Genomic DNA, 13,846 nt, shown 5'->3' on the forward strand with positions numbered 1-13,846 from the left:
GCTTCCTTGTCTTAGTTATGATGACGCAAGGCTTGACATATGGAGTATGTGGTGGATCTTTTGAGTATGACTATGGGTATGGGGAGTTTGAGGAGCAAGTCAACACAAACCTACCTTACTATTTGTACAATGAAAATCCTAACCACTACCCAAATTTTCCTACCAAAATCACCACATCCAATATCCACAACAACCATCCACTCAATGCCCACTTCATAATGAGCTCCAAAGGCCACAATACAACCACTTTCACACCTACCCACAACAAGAAGATGAACCCATTCAAAATGTGATTCTCCAAATGATGGGAGATCAACAAAACATCTTCAAACAAATGCTAGAGGAGAGCCAAAAGAGGGATAATGTTCTTCAAGGCATTGTTGCCCAAAGAGAGGAGTTCACTAGTAGAAAAAACCTCTATCGCGACGCCCTTATCGTGGCGGTTCTAATAGAAACGCCGCAAAAAAGCCAAAAAATTGGAGGGAACGAATTTTTCATGTTGTAGGAGGTCTATTGTGGCGGTTTTAATTTAGAACCGACGTAATAATAATACTATTTATGGCGGTTTCATATAAGAAACGCCACTATAAGTCAATTATGGCGGTTATATTAACAACCGACGTTAATAACGTTGCTAAAAGTAATAGTACTTGACAATACTTTTTAATAAAAAAACCGCCGTAATATATTTATATGACGATTTTAACAAAAACCGACGGGGTAAGCTACCCAAAAAATAATTCCAAAAACCCTTAGGATAAACTCAAATTAGCGCCATTAATTTCACCTTCCCCGCGCACGATACCAGCAAACCCTCAACCATTAATCATCGCTAAACCCTCAATCATTAATCTCCGTCGACCATCAAGCCGCCGTCCCTACTGTGCCCGCCTCTGCCTCAATCCGATTTTTCGAACTCCCTCTACACGGCACCTTCAATTACAGATTTCAGAACTCTCTTGCTTTAGTACTGGTTGTTTCCGGCCACCGTGCCCGACTCTATCTTCGACGCATCCTCTTTATCCACAACAACAGGTACTTTATTTCCCCCCTATATAATTCTAATTACAGTTCTTCAATAAAATTATTGTATTATTGTAGCATCTTTATTAATTTCTTCAAAGTGATTGTTATTGAATTATTGCATTATTTTGTTATTGAATTGTCGAAGGAGTATCTGTATTAGTATAATTATATAGTATACCATGGAATACTTGTTTTAGGTTGGTATAATATGGAGTTTTAAGTCAGGTATTTACTGCTCCGTTTTCGTTTTTGTATCAGTCGTTTTGGTGCTTATTTTGTCTCGAGTTGCAGATTGTTAATCGAGGTTGCTAGAGGTGTCGAATGGTATGAATCTAGGATGGGTTTCATGATGTTTTAGAGTTGAAAATTTGAAATAGAGGCTGGGAAGTAGGAGTGGCAGCCCCTATTCTATACCAGTTAAAGAGTTCGGATGTGTAAGATACCCCTCATGCCTTGTACTGAACAACAACAATCAAAGTACTCAGTAGCAACCTGATAAAACCAGTAAACACCCTCAACTTTAGCATTTTATCAGCAATAATGTGGCCATTGAACTGAATTTGAAGCCTTGAAATGTAATTTGTGAAAACAGTGTTGTATAGGTAAAATCTGGAATAAATGTGTATGGGTTTCAGCATTTTATTGCAAACAATCTTGAACCAAGGGACCTTTGCTATAGCTTGCTGATTTAACCAATTATATCCTTCTGAAATATTATACTCATCATCATCAGTCATCCATTTCCCTTGCATATATGCCATTTTGAAAGTCTCATTCACCTCCCAAATCTTCCTGCTTTTTTTCAAAGAAAAAAATAAAAAGGGGGGGATTCAAACTTACATGTCCATGAGCTAGCATCAGTTGGTTTATAATCCATCCAAGGGACCTGTTTCATATATATAAATCTTGTCCACCCGATTATATTATTTTTAAGAATTTCTTAATTAACAAAGTTCTTTGCTTAACCCCCTACAATTATTTTTTACTTTGTTAAATCCAAGGGTCCTGTGAATGAGGGCTGCCTACAGCATGGTCAATACTTGTAAATTCCTGTTCTAACTTTCTCAAGATGAGTGAATAGATACTTGTCATTGAGGATACCTGTCGATTAAGCTTGATCATATCATCTTATAGGAGTTGCTCCTACAGCAGCAAAGTAGTCAATCAGTATACTATCAGTTAGTGTCTGGATATTGAGAATTAGGGATAAAAGGTCATAGTGAAAGTTAAAACTGCCTTCAACCTTTCTCTCGTGCATTATCAGGGGCAAATAGTTTCAAATGAATTTAAAATACAAAATAAAATATGCTGATGCATTATCAGGGGCAAATAGTTTCAATTGTCTAAATAGAAAATTATGTTACGGTTAGTAACGGATGAATGCAAAATAGAAACTTGTGATATATGTATGTTATTTGAATAATGAAATCTATGTTACTCCCACTAGCCGGCAACTGTTGGACGTAACCATTCTTCCTGTGTACTGCTTTTTTGTTAAAAGTTTCTTTTAGTCTGGACTAAAATGAAGTACTGGAGTGTCGTGTTACATGCAACACGCAGCCAAAGCAAAGGGCTGAAGTAGCAAACAATGAACTAATGTACAGTGGGTAGCTCTTTATCTAGAAAGAAGCTTTGGTTAGGATTTTTATTAGGGAAGTTGTACAAATCTTCACCATATATCTACATGTAACAACTAGGATCTGGGTGTAGGCTAGCATTTTAGACCAGTGCTATGTGAGAGCTAGGCCAAGTAAAAGAAATACTTTAGGACATCATAGAGAGTTCCTCTAAATCCTCTTAAAAAGATTGCCAACTGTTTCTAGAGAGAACAGTTTCAGACTTTGAGTAGTTGAGTATCACGGACTCCATTGCCATGTCTTTTGGATAGTTAAAACTTTTAAGTAGTAAACTTTATCTGTGACTTATAAATACTGCAATTGTTACCTCAAGTTTGCTGCTTCCCTTTGCCAGAATTGAAACCACACAGTAAAAAACTCAGTATGCGAAACTGGTTGAATTTAGTGCATGCTTCCTGCAGTCCTTCATGGTCGATTCCCAGTTTGCAAGGATGAGACACATGTGTTTCTTACTGTTAATTTTTTGCCGAATACTTTAGAAAAATTGATGATTAAGAGTTCGTGTTATAAAGAGAATGAAACCCCTTCCCTCTTAGTAAGAAGGGCCTTGTCTTTGATGTTCAACTACCCACTGCCACACTAGGTCATGCTTCAAAAACATAATTTTTCTTTTATTCAACTACCTATTGCTGTACCAGACTTTGAATATGTTATTAATTTTTACTAATTTGATAATATTTATGTTTGAATTAATTATAGCATGGACCGAAGTTGGATATATGGAAAGCGTGATTTTGAATATCTTCGAAAGCTCGATGAATTTATTACTCACGCTGTTGAACATCAAAGACTACATGGGGATGATGAACAACTCATGTGCCCGTGTAGCGTATGTAAGAATCGAAAGAAGGTGAATTCTGGAAGTGAAATGCGAGAACATTTGATATTAAAGGGCTTTAAACCTAATTACACAGTGTGGATATGGCACGGAGAGAAAGAGAATGACATTTCTAATGGTCCTAACGCCGTAAATTTTGAGAAACAAGTTGATAATAATATGGTTGATTTTGAGGTAGTTGGAGAGGAACGTAATAACATTGAGGTTAATGAGCCTATTAATGATAAGGATTGTAATATAGAGGCTGACAATATTGATCAGATGATGGATGATCTAGAAAAAGATTTTATTGATTGTCCGGAAATTTTTCAAATGCTAGTTAGTGATTCAAAAAAGCCGTTATTTCCGGGTTGCTCTAAATATAGTCGTCTAACAGCAGTGTTGAAGTTGTACACCTTAAAAGCTGGGAACGGGTGGAGCGATAAGAGTTTTACGGCTTTATTGGAACTCTTGTCCGATATGTTACCGAAAGGTAATGAGCTTCCCACTAACACTTATCGATGCAAGAAAGTGTTGTGTCCACTTGCTACTCATTACCAAAAAATCCATGCATGCCCGAATGACTGCATTCTGTACCGTAAAGACTACTGCGACTTAGATGAGTGCCCACGATGCAAGAAGTCAAGGTACAAGTTTAGAGATACTATTGAAGGTCGAAAAAAAGGGGGTCCGGCCAAGACCTTATGGTATTTGTCAATAATACCATGGTTTACGCGTTTATTTGCAAATCCGAAGGATGCGGAGTATATGTTATGGCACGACAAAGGGAGGAAGAAAGATGGCAAGCTACGACATGTCGCTGATGCTCCCCAGTGGAGAACAATTGATAGAGACTTCCCAGAATTTGGTAGTGAACCTAGAAATTTAAGATTAGGACTTTGCACCGATGGAATTAATCCCTTTGGAACTCAAAGTACCCAACATAGTAGTTGGCCAATAATGTTGATAATTTACAATCTCCCTCCTTGGCTTACTACAAAGAGCAAATATATTTTATTGACCATGTTAATATCAGGTCCTAAACAACCGGGTAATGACATTGACGTGTATCTAGAGCCACTGATAGAGGATTTGAAAATGTTGTGGAATGTTGGAGTGGAGGTGTTTGATGCAGCTAGCGGTTCAAAATTTCAAATGCGTGCTATGTTGTACTGCACTATCAATGACTTCCCTGCGTATGGTAACCTCTCGGGTTATAGGCTGAAGACCGATAAGGGGTGTCCTGTATGTGGTGATGACACCGAGTCTGAATGGTTGGAGCACTCTGGGAAACATGTGTACATGTGTCATCGTCGAGGGCTTGACCCGGGCCATGCATATCGTAAGAGGAAGAAGGCATTCTATGGTAAAACTGAACACCGGTCAGCCCCTTTAGTTCTAAGTGGAAAAGAGTATCACGCACAGGTTAAAAACATTATTACAGAGTTTGGAAAACCATACAAACCTCCACCAAATGGTGTATATCACACAAAGAAGTCCATATTTTGGGACCTACCTTATTGGGAGCATTTGTCGGTTAGGCATTGTATTGACGTCATGGATGTAGAAAAGAACGTGTTTGATAGTATTATTGGCACTTTGTTGAATGTGCCTAATAAAACTAAAGATGGTGTCAAAGCGAGACATGACATGGTTGCTAGGGGTCGTTTCGAGGTAAATCCAATTCAGAAGGGGAAGCGTACCTACTTACCCCCAATTTGCACGACTTTGTCCAGAAATGAGAAGAAGGTGCTCTGTGAATCTTTAAAGGGAGTGAAGGTGCCGCATGGATATTCCTCTAACATAAGTAGCCTTGTTTTAATGAAGGATTTGAAGTTAGTGGGATTGAAATCTCATGATTGCCATGTTTTGTTAACCCAGCTATTGCCTATAGCTATTCGACCTATTTTGCCTAAGCATGTCAGACAAGTCATCACAAAGCTTTGTAAATTCTTTAATGCAATAAACGCGAAAGACATTGATCCAGATTCTTTGGATGATTTACAAGCCGATGTTGTTGTGACACTTTGTGAGCTTGAAATGTACTTTCCAATCAGTTTCTTTGACATTATGGTTCACTTAATTGTTCACCTGGTGCGAGAGATAAAACTTTGTGGACCGGTATTTCAGAGAAGCATGTGGCCAATGGAGCGAGAGATGGGAACCTATAAGAGACGAATGAAGAATCGATATCGTCCTGAAGGCAGTATTATTGAAGCAACGGTTGCTTCTGAGACACTTGGATTTTGCCAAGATTATTTGAATAATATGCAACCTCTTGGACTTCCTACATCTCGACATGAAGGAAGACTTCAAGGGAAGGGTACTCTGGGAAGAAAGGTCATTACCATTGATGGTGCTTTATTTGACAAGGCTCATTTGTATGTTTTGCAACACATGACGGAGGTTCATCCATATTTAAGTGATCACTTTGCCATATTGAAAAAAAAAAAATCCAAATAAACGTGAAGCTTGGTTAATAAGTGAACACAATCGATGTTTTGCAGAGTGGTTTAAAGAAAAGGTAATGACGGATTTATCAAACAAAACACATAAGATAAGTGACAATTTGAGATGGTTAGCAAACGGACCAAAGACTAACATCTTATCTTATGAAGGATACGATATCAATGGGTTCTGCTTTTACACAAGTCGTCAAGATCAGAAAAGTACAATGCAAAACAGCGGAGTTACAATTGTTGCATCATCTATAGGATATGTTGGCAGGGGTAAGCAACCAGTGGATATAACACAGTCGTATTACGGGGTAATTTTTGATATCTGGGAGATTGATTATGTGGATTTTCATGTACCCTTATTTCGATGTGAATGGGTTGATTGTAAGAAAGGCATAAACGTTGACGATATGGGATTTATTTTGGTTGATTTCAATGTCATTGGACATATTGAGGATCCTTTTATACTTGCATCTCAAGCGAAACAAGTTTTCTATATTAAAGATCCTTTAGAAGATAAGCGGTCAGTTGTCCGTTATGGTAAAAGGCGCATTCTGGGAGTGGATGGTGTTGTTGATGAAGAAGAGTACGATCAACTTGATGAACCTTCTCCTATTTCTACAAACTGTCAAAATGAGCAAGTAATACGTGATGAAACTTATCTGCGTGAAGATCATGACGAGGGAATATGGTTTGATAACCCGAAATAGTTTGATAATGCAGATTGCCCTCTGAACCTTGGCAAGGTCACCACCAGGCACCAGTCACCAGTTGGGCGCACCAGTGACGAAAAGTTCTCTGTAAATTGTTTGATGTTTTTAGCCATTTCAGACTCGATTTAAATAAAAGTAGGTGGTATATTGGATGTTTCTTACTTGGCATTTGGTCAGCCTGTTTAGTTTTAGGCTTGTTCAAACACTTCTATGATAGTTGATTGGGATCTCTAAGCTTGCATTCCACTTTCTAGTTTCAATAGTTTGAGAGTGTCACTCTTGCTGGACATTTTGATTTTTTCTAATTTTGTCACATTGGTTTCAGTATTGATTACTATTGGCATCCTCTATACAGATTATATATCAGATTATGTTACTTCTTGTGACCTGACTGAGTACTACAGTCCCTCCTGACTGAGCTTCCCCTTAGCAAGCCAAAGCTAGGACTGTCCTAAACTGCTGCTCCAAAACAGATTGGATTTGTGTCATTCTGAATGCAGCGTAATATCAGTAAATTGCTTCAGTATGAATGCAGCGTAATAACACTTCAATTTGCTGAATAATTCTTGCTGCCTTACCAAGTACTTTAGCTCTCCGGACATCAAGTTCTGCCATCTGACCAGCTCTAAGGAAAACCTTAGTTTCACGTATCTGAAATAAAACTTTTGACCATTAGTTTATCTAGATGGAAAAATAAAGAAAAGATGAAGGAAACTTTAGTAAAAGCAGCTTTTTATTAAACTAAAAAAGAGTATCTATTATTTTCTTATATGTTCTAAATAATTCTTTATTTATTTCAGGTCCTGAATATGAGTGAAAATGAGATCAATGACTCTCGTCCAGTGCAAAATACGAGAGGTGTTACAACTGGGAAGAACTTAAAGGAAGAAAAAGAAAAAAATCCAGAAAAGTTGCATATTGATTTTAATGAGTATGGCCAGGCTACGGGAGAGTACCACTCGAAATTTGTCACTGACCTGGGACAACTAATTCAAAATATCAAGATCACATATAATGATTGGAGGAGGGTACCAACGGGCCAAAAAGAAACCATTTGGAAAGAACTAAAGGTATGAAGAACGAATCAGATAACATGGATGTTTTTTTTTTTTTTTTTTTGTTGTTGGGAAATGTAAGTGTTATATTAAAACCCAACCAACCAATTACTATTCCCTATTCTAGTTCCAAATTGGTTGGTTTGGCTTTAATATAAAGACCTGCTTTATAACAACCGCAGGGAGAGGGATAACATGATCAATTTGACACCTATCCACCATAGGATAATATCCTGATCAGGAATGAAATAATCTAACCATGCTGCCAGGAGCTGCTTGCATTTCTGACTAAAGGGGCAGAGAAAGAACAAGTGATCAATGGTCTCCTCTGCAGCAATTTTCCTTTATGATATTCATCTTTATTAACCTGTCTTGAGTTAGTAGTCTGTTCTGAGCAACCAGCCATATGAAAAATGAATGTTTTGGGAGCATAATTCTATTATGAATCCAAGGAAACCAGGGAACATCAGCAGCCTCTTCTTCCAACCAGGAGTATCCCATCTGGGTAAAATATTCCTGATTAAGTCCTCTTCCAAGTATCATCAAAAATCAAGTGCTTGAATTTATTCTTAACCTGACAAATACGTTTCCAGGCCCAACTAGAGCAGCTAGAAGGCTCATAATCCTTTTTTTTTTTTGGTAAAATGTGAGAGTAGTATATATAAGCTCAAAAATTCGGTTCATACAAAATATGGACTTAGTAAAGGTACTAAGCCGCAACAAAAACTGTCACCATGGACGATAAAAGAAAAACATAGAGTACAATAGTAATGAATCATCCTATCAAAGTAGCAAATTTTTATCACACTCTAGCAGGCTAACCCCCATTTCTTCAACCAGTTGCGGTCATTCCTGCTGGGATTTGTGTCTATCTTGGCTTTTATCCTGCGGCATACTTCCTCCTTGATCTGTGCAGCTAGCTTCTGAGGTCTGATGAGGACAGAGTGGAAATGAGCTGCATTCCTTTGGCCCCATACATGGTAATATAGGGCATTCCACAGCAGGTAATGAACCTGCTGTTTTAGACTGTTTTTGGCTTTTTGGAGGCTTCCATGCATACTGACATGAATATTGAAGCCACACCACTGTTCTAGCAATTTCAGAACCTGTTTACTATACTGACAGTCGAAAAACAGATGGGATTGAGTCTCAGCTTCCCCGTCACAGATGATGCACCTGTCATCAGTGCAGCATCCCAGTCTGAACAGTTTATCCTTTACATTTAGTCCCTTGTGCATACTAATCCAGGTGATAATAGCATGCTTAGGGATGACCCAGTTGCTCCATATCAATGGAGTCCAGTGCTGTTGATGATGCTTATGTCTAAGCCATTCATAGCCATTTCTAACCGTGTATCCCTTAGTGTTAGGCATCCAGATGTTATCAGTATAGCCTGTCTTCAGTTTGTCCTTTATTTTACAGATATTTTTCCACGCCCATGCAGCATCAGGAGGAGGAGAGTAGGCTCATAATCCTTCTTAACCTGATAACATGGATGTTTATTTATTCTTTTACTGATTTTTTGTATGGAATATATTATCATTTGTATATTGTTTTTATTTTTCTTATGCAGTTGACGTGGAATATTACAGATGATAGGAATAAAAAGGATGTTCTAAAGATTTTGTCAAAAGCATTTAGGGAATTCAGATGTACATTAACACGCACTTACATTACCAAGACTATGAAACTTCCGGATGGAAAAGTAGCCGGCGATTCTCCTGTTGGTAAATATGATCAAATCAAGGCAGATGTTTGGGAAGAATTTAAAAGGCAACGCATGGATAAGAGCTTCTTGGTGAGTATGCTTCCTTATTATTGGTTATTCAGTTTGAGTCTCAGTCCGACTATTTTGTGGTTATGACATTTTACGGTCTATGCCAATCTAGCTTTATAAATCACAGACCAGACGATAATTTTGTATAATTCCAATTGGATATAAGAGCCAACTATTATAGCTTTCATATGGTGCATCATTGGCTCGATAACTCAATCTGAGCTATGTGATACAAAGCCTTAAAGTTGCTGCTAGAGTAAGGTTTAATGCTGAACATTTCTGAACAGATGTGTCGCCACTCAAACCCGAGTATCTGGAGTTTTAGGCAACACTGGTTAGCATTTTTTTCGTACTCCATCATTCTAAAAAGACCAGCAGCAAGCAATTAAGGAGTTGAAGGGTTAAAAAATATGACAGGTCCCCTGACCATCTCCATCCCAACCACTACATATGAAAAATTCACTACACCCTTATATTGCAACCACCATAGCTTCAAAGACAAAGCCCCTGAAACTGAGTTAGGGTAGAGGTCCTTACCTTGATATTTTAAAAGTAATGATTGATGCTGTAAAGTGTAAAATGAATTGCATTGTGGTTAATCTATCAATATAACGTCAACTACATTGTGGTTAATCTGTCAATATTTGGTTACCAAATTGTAGGAAAAAAGTGCAAAGGCTCGAGCCTCCCAGAGAAATAACAAGCATCCACATTATATGGGTAGAGCCGGATATGCTGCTAAGAGAGAAAAATGGTATAAAGAAGAACTCTCGCAGGAACTTGCGCAAAAGAAATTGGACGAAGATGATGCAGACCCTGATCTTGTCAAACAAGCCGTTAGTTCAGTAACTGAACGCATCAATGATCGGGGCTATTTATGGATTAAAGCCCATACCCCATCATCTAATGCTCCTCTACCTAGAACAGAGAACGTGATTGAAGAATACGTAAGTAAACTTTTTTTTATAAGGCACCATGTCATGTAATGTTACTTTTAATTTTGTGTATAGTCCCAATTAACTTTACAACTATATTCTTTATTCTTAGAAACACTGGAAGGAAAAGGAGAAAACAGGCGAGTTTGTTCCTACAAGACTTGAGGATGCATTGGTCAAAGCATTAGGAAATCCGGAACACAATGGCAGAACAAGAGGAGTTGGCGGTTTTGTTGGTCTCCAGAAATATTTTGGCAAGCCACCACGAAGGACTACTAGAAAGACATATTCTGAAGACGAAGTTTTACTGCTTATTGAGAAGGCGCAGTCGGAAGCAAAAGCTGATTTCAAAAGAGAAACCATGGAGGAGGTGAATATGATGATGGAGAAGAAATGGGCTGAAATGACGGCGAAAATGTCTAGTCTAGATGTTCATATTGGAGGTTCATTTAAGGATCCATCGCCGCATCAAAGAGATCTAAGTAGTTGTCATTCTACTCATCAAATTGACCCTTTTGTTGAATTAAAGGTAATATCAACACCATACAACCATATTTACTTACCATTTTTTTTTGCTGTCATTATTATACTCCTCAAAAATGATCCTTGGATGCTTCTCTGTCTAAGGTGGCTTATGTTGTTGGATCATATATACGGCTACAATTATGCTCATGGTTCATATGCTCTACTTAAGTTGTATTATGTTGTTGGGTTATGTTGGATTATGCTGTAATTTTGGACTTGTGGGAGGACATTTCCCACTGACAACCACTACTCATTTTTCATGTTGCTTCTCCAATTTAAGTGTTTCTTAGAGCTGGCAAACGGGTTATTACTGTAATTATGCTGTAATTATGTTGGCAAACCTTTTTCATTTTAATTTGACACTAGTTCGAATTAATCCGAGTTCGGATAGAGTTCGTTATTATATTGCTGTAATTATGCTGTAATTATGTTGTGGATCATGTTAATGCGTGTAGGAAACTGTTCGTTGTCGGCTAGCTCTACACGTGAACGGGGAATTGACCATTGTTGCTCATGGAATGGTTTTTCCATGGGTACAAGGTAAAATGGTACACAACAAACTATTAACCATGGAGAATGCCCATGTTTGCATCGACAATGTCATATGCGGTGATGTACCACTTCCATTGCCGTGGACCGGATTCACAATGGTCGGTGATGCAGCGGGTAGCTTTGCCCAATGGCCCAAATCCTTGATTTTATTAGAAGAAAACGAGGTAATTACACAAAAATCTTTAGAATTAGTGTTAATGTTTGCGCTTTCTGTTGACCATTATTTAGGTAGTATTACACCATTTTTGTTCGGTTGTGGTTGCGTAGTAATGCAGGCATCAGGCTATAAACTATAACTATAAACTGGTCATTCTCGTTTGTGGTCCATATTTGGTATATTGCATTTATTGAACTTCCTTATAGCTTTGATATGGTGATTATGCCTCTCATTTGTTTCCTTTTTTTTTTTTTTTTTTTTTAAGGTCAATTCTAAGACTCGAAATCTCAAGAGAAAAGACAAATTCAAAAACACGGAGGAGTCCGCTAATAAAGTTCAAAAGCAAGTAAGTATCATCATTTCATATATTAATACTAATTAATGAGTATATTGTGGATGAGCTGAATTTAACTTGTTTTTATTATGAATGCTAAGTCTCTTGAAAAGGAATCGGTAGAAGGTAATAATAAGGCGTCATGTGATGAAGAACAAGACGATGTTAGACCTCTAAGTGTAGAAGAGGTTGGGAAATTAGGTTTTTTTGGTCGTTCTTTAGAAGAGAAGTTGTGTTCCTTGTCCAAAAATGCTACAATCGAGATGGTGATAGATGAGTCGGTTTATAATTACAAAGAAGGTAGCGCAAGGAGCTTTTTAACTATTGTCGAGATTAGGCAAATGTTAAGAAGTCAAAGGCTAAATGTTGTGATGCTTCAAATTTGGGGAAGGTACGTATTATTAGTAAAACATTGTATTATTTAGTCTGAGATTTTTTCTACTTATTCGTTATATATTGTTTTTCGTTCATTCATTCTTCATTTACTAATATAATCGTTGTATGTAGTTTTCTGCATCAATGTGCTACTCAAAGCGAAGCAGCGAAAGTAGTCGGATACATGTGTCCGGTGAAACTTTCTGAATATATGCAAAACGGTCGACAATGTGAAGATTATATTGCACATGTCTGGAAGATTCAAGAGGAAAAGAAATATATCTTGGGCGCATTTTATGAGAGGTAATAATTTTATTTGTTTTAATTTATTTTTATGTTTTATAATAATATATGATTTAGTAATAGTAACTCTAACTATGAACTTATATCTCTAGCCACCATTGGATGTTGATCGTTACTTGTTTGGGGCTAAATACTATTTATATTTTGGATTCGGACCAAAAAACAACAAAGAAATTGGACATAAAGGGAAGACTAAAAAACGCTTGGTTTTTACATTGCGCTCAAGGCGGAAGGCGTAATTTCGCTAGAAAGAATAATAAGCTCATCATTAAAGATGACATCGTGGTAAGTAAAATATAAACTCCTTTTATATTGTAACAACTAACTTTAAATTATATTACATTTTACATGCTATATAATTAATATGATTTTTTTCCTTCAAATTTTAGTGTCCCCAACAACCAAGTAATTACGAGTGTGGTTATTATGTCATGAAATGGATGTACAACATAAGTTTTTTATTTACAAGGAGCAATGAGGAACAATTTGAGAAGGTATATATTATTTAAATTCTTGGTATGGTTTATTTATCTAGTTATAGCTTTATATTCTTACTAATTGACCTATTTGTCAACTATAGCTTATGGCGAATTCAACTATGTCTGATGCCGACATTTATGAGATCAAAGAAGAGTGGGCTACGAATTGTTTACAGAATTTGTAGATTAGTTATCAACTAAGGCTTGTGTTATTCATACGATTGAATGTATTTTTTGGTGATAGCTAGTGATGATGTTATTTTGTTGGATGTAATGGCACATGGATGTTATTAGTTTGTTGGACTTGTGGTGTTTGGAATATTACAAATGTGGTTAAATTTTTATTCACAGGTCTTCTTTGGTTCATATAGTATTTGGAATCATAATATTTATGGGGAGGTGCCGCCAAAATTTCCGTAGATTATTATTTTAAAAAAAAATATAAATATACTTATTACGACGGTTTCTTTAAAACCGACGCTAAAAGGTTACAAAACAAAAAAAATCAAAAAAAAATTCGCCTTTAATGGCGGTTCTTCAACAATCAACCGACGTTATAAATACCTATAATGGCGGTTTCTTAACTACAACCGACGTTATACTAATCTATCGCGACAGTTCTGTAGCTACAACCGACGTTATAGATAACATGTAGTGTCGGGTTTGAGGGTAAATTTATTTTGAAATACCTATGGCGGCGGTTTT

The 13,846-nt window shown here is 37.0% G+C and overlaps 2 protein-coding genes across 2 annotated transcripts; both read left to right on the forward strand.

The window, feature by feature from the left end:
* The first annotated feature begins 750 nt into the window (after positions 1-750).
* Positions 751-13,468, forward strand: LOC141642825 (uncharacterized). The gene is made up of 12 exons (XM_074451771.1): positions 751-1,035; positions 7,450-7,719; positions 9,278-9,502; positions 10,144-10,428; positions 10,529-10,945; positions 11,397-11,657; positions 11,916-11,996; positions 12,086-12,375; positions 12,492-12,662; positions 12,755-12,947; positions 13,052-13,156; positions 13,243-13,468. Exons 2-12 carry the CDS (start codon positions 7,459-7,461, stop codon positions 13,324-13,326), a joined length of 2,373 nt encoding a protein of 790 aa, XP_074307872.1. The 5' UTR covers positions 751-1,035; positions 7,450-7,458; the 3' UTR covers positions 13,327-13,468.
* On the forward strand, positions 3,364-6,646 carry LOC141641029 (uncharacterized). The gene is made up of 2 exons (XM_074449706.1): positions 3,364-5,836; positions 5,988-6,646. The coding sequence occupies exons 1-2, from the start codon at positions 3,364-3,366 to the stop codon at positions 6,644-6,646; spliced, it is 3,132 nt and encodes a 1,043-aa protein (XP_074305807.1).
* Positions 13,469-13,846: the final 378 nt, after the last annotated feature.

This window comes from Silene latifolia, chromosome 2 (assembly GCF_048544455.1).
Source record: "Silene latifolia isolate original U9 population chromosome 2, ASM4854445v1, whole genome shotgun sequence".
In the NCBI taxonomy this organism is placed as follows: Eukaryota; Viridiplantae; Streptophyta; class Magnoliopsida; order Caryophyllales; family Caryophyllaceae; genus Silene; species Silene latifolia.